At 33.5% G+C, this 3,649-nt stretch overlaps 1 protein-coding gene across 1 annotated transcript; it reads left to right on the top strand.

Moving 5' to 3' along the window:
* Positions 1-1,633: 1,633 nt before the first annotated feature.
* LOC143549956 (xyloglucan endotransglucosylase/hydrolase 2-like) lies at positions 1,634-3,301 on the top strand. The gene is made up of 3 exons (XM_077040718.1): positions 1,634-1,921; positions 2,021-2,214; positions 2,309-3,301. The coding sequence occupies exons 1-3, from the start codon at positions 1,637-1,639 to the stop codon at positions 2,703-2,705; spliced, it is 876 nt and encodes a 291-aa protein (XP_076896833.1). The 5' UTR covers positions 1,634-1,636; the 3' UTR covers positions 2,706-3,301.
* The last annotated feature ends 348 nt before the right edge of the window (positions 3,302-3,649 follow it).

Genomic DNA, 3,649 nt, shown 5'->3' with positions numbered 1-3,649 from the left:
CTGCCGTCTTGGTCTATTTTCTTAAAAGCTTTTTCATATCCGGCCATTGATAAAGAAAAAAAAGTTCAAGAAGTTAAAAGAATTAGTGAGAAATGACATGAGCGAGCCTTTGCTGTTTTAATTTTTTCTTTTTTATTATGTATTTTAGTTTCATACTTAATTTATGTATTTAAAATATGTTGCTTTTTAATTAAATTTTATTGTTTCACATAACCAGAAAATTCAGTTTCTTAATTTCAATCTTTTTTTATTTTATTTCACTTATAATACTCTTTACATAATAGGAAATTCAGGGTCTCAACTTTAAAAGATTGGGGGAATGAAATGGATGTGGGAATGGAATGGACAAATGAATGGAATAAATCATTACCATTCATTGTCGTGTTTGGTTACCATGTAGGAATGTAATGATCATCATTTAATTATTATTATTATTATTATTATTATTATTATTATTATTGCTACTACTACTATTAATATTATTATTATTATTACTATTAGTAATAATAACATATAATAATAAATATTAAATATATGTATTAATAATATGAATATTCATATTAACTCATTTTTAAGACTTGCGCGTTTTAACGAGACCATTAAACGGATAAAAACAATTATAAAAATGTTATACCACGTATGCATGCTATGAAGCATTGAGTCACCAAATAATAATACTAATATCATTAATACAATAATAAGTCTAATATAGTAATTGCTATATTATAATATACAAAAATAATGATAATATAATAAAATTAATAATAATAATATAATAACCTTGATAATGTAATAATAATTATAATATAAAAATAAATCATAATATATTATGATTATTATTATTATTATTATTATTATTGTTATAATTATTGATTCCATTCTTTAAAGAAATAAAAAAAAACACCTATACCTTAAAGAATGAAAATCCTATATTTGAAAAGAATTTCATTCGTTGTAGAATGGTTCATTTCATTATCACATGACAACCAAACATGATTTTTTCTATTTATTTGGAATGAACCATTTCATTCCATCATTTATTCCTTTATACCAAACGCCACCTTACATTATCTTCTTTTCATCTCAAATACTTTGGTGACTCATACCCGAATCCACATCCCACAAGGGGTATCCAGGCACTGTGGTGGTGTTCTCCTTGGTGAGTACTAACCGGACAAAGAGTACACAAGGTTGCGCCAATCACCCTACAGTGAATTTTAGTTGTTTAAAAGAGAAAAAAAAAAGAAAACTGAAAAAAAGTAAGTAAAGTTAGCAAATGTTAATAAGGGTCTTCCTCAGTTCTATACAAAAAGTATATTTCTCAAGACGTGTGGAAGCATGTATTTTGCATATTCGTGGAACATCACAGCCAATAATAGTTTGTTTTTTTAAAGGAAAAATGTGAATGTTTAATGCAATAATTGGTCTTCTGGATGGCAGCTGGCACACGTAAACGGTGTCTTTAATCATTTTTCGGTGGAGGCACCATTTTGATTTCCTTCCCCACCAACAAGGATGGTTCCCATGGCAAATTTCCTCCTATATATATAAACTATCACTTAACATAAAACCATCACATCTCATTCGATCAATTCTTCTCTTCTCTCAAATTTGTAGTTCTGCTTGAAAATAATATATGATGGGACATTCAAGCTATTCAAACTCAAGAGCTTGTGCAGTTGCTTTAACAATCTCATGCATGATTATAGTCGCCTCTGCCGGGAGCTTTTACGATGAAATGGACATCACTTTCGGAGGCGAACGTGCTAAAATCTCCAACGGTGGTCAGGATCTCTCACTTTCACTTGATCAATATTCCGGGTCGGGTTTCCGGTCCAAGCACGAGTACCTCTTCGGAAGGTTCGACATGCAGCTCAAACTAGTACCCGGAAACTCCGCTGGGACTGTCACCACGTTCTATGTGAGTACTCCAATCCACAATTTAACCTTTTGTATCTATCTTTTAACTTTATGTTCACTCACTAATGCATGACTAATTGGTAAATATTAATGACGTCAGTTATCATCACAAGGGGCTGGACATGATGAGATAGACTTCGAGTTCTTGGGCAACACCACAGGCAGCCCTTACACGATCCACACTAACGTATACTCACAAGGGAAAGGAGATAAGGAACAACAATTTCACCTATGGTTTGACCCAACCGCGGCCTTCCACACATACACCATTGTATGGAACGCACAAAGAATCATGTAAGTCTCACATTAGTTCTAGGTATATGTATTAGTGAAAATATGCATGATTATATAGCTCATGAGTACTGATCTTGAATATTTTTTGTTGCAGTTTCTTGATTGATAGCATACCTGTCAGGGTGTTTAATAACCATGAGGCTGCTGGAGTTCCATTTCCCAAAACCCAACCAATGAGGGTGTACGCGAGCCTGTGGAATGCGGATGACTGGGCGACCCAAGGTGGCCGTGTCAAAACTGACTGGACAAAGGCACCTTTCACCGCTTACTACAGGAAATTCAATGCGAATGCGGATAAGGTTGGGCCTAACTCAAAGTCTACAAGCTCTGTAAATGACAACCAGGCATGGAGAACACAAGGAATTGACGCGGCTGGGCGAAACAGGATTAGGTGGGTGCAAAGCAAGCACATGATTTACAACTACTGCAACGATCACAAACGCTTTGCTAATGGTGTTTCTGCAGAATGCAAAAGATCCAGATTTCTCTAAGCGTATTGCCTTCCACTTGGGACTTTTACTTGAATGTAATTAATTCATCATCACCTTCATGTATTGATTTCCAATCTTGAAAATTCTTTGTTCGTTGATTTTGTACTTGATACAAAATATGATAATAAATATGTTTATGCTTGTTGTTTTAAAGCTTCATGCCATGTGATATAACTTCCTGTATCTCATACTACATTTGTTCCATAGAAGAAGCCAACCTTGTTTCTTAATCCAACTTAAGTACCAAGACCACATACACAAAATGAATTAATATTTCTTAATTAATTAAGTTGCACATATGCTCGTGTAGCCTAATAAATGATGCAATTCGTCACAAATTGGTTCTAGTGTTGCTTTCGTATTTGACCCCGAGTTGACTATTCCTTCTTCTCAACAAAGATAGAATAGCATATAGTGCATGGCGTCCAGAATTCCAGCTTCAATGCACCAACAAGGCAACCTATGAAAGATTGAGACTATGATGAGAGCCTAAAGACATTCTTAATTACAAGAGCAAACGTGTGTAAAACCACATTTTTGAGGTAAAAGACTGTAAGAAAGTTACAGAGATATTAGTTGAATCGATAGATTAATCTTTACGCGTCTTTCTGACATGATACGATTAGGGGAACGAAGTCCATGCTCAAATCTTATGCCAAAGCCATAAAGAAATAAAAACATGAATCATCAACAATTGAGTTAGTTCTTGGGAGCTAACAAGATATTTCTATCCGATTAATCCTAGTATAAAGCATAGAGTCGACTGCTTAAATTGAAGGATGATATGACAATCCAAGTGTATACAAAATATTTCATAACCCTTACGTTTAAGATCTTAAATTTTCTTGATGAGTTACAATAGTTGTCTCTATATTTTTTATTTTAAACAGCAACTACTTTACTCCTATTAACACTTCTTATTATCACCAACTTGTACACTGGAG

The sequence above is a fragment of the Bidens hawaiensis genome, unplaced genomic scaffold (genome assembly GCF_021521415.1).
Source record: "Bidens hawaiensis isolate Kalapana, Puna unplaced genomic scaffold, B.hawaiensis_p1.1 tig00015874_1, whole genome shotgun sequence".
NCBI classification, from domain to species: domain Eukaryota; kingdom Viridiplantae; phylum Streptophyta; class Magnoliopsida; order Asterales; family Asteraceae; genus Bidens; species Bidens hawaiensis.
Note: the sequence above shows the minus strand (reverse complement) of the source record. Positions and strands in the feature narration are given on the sequence as shown.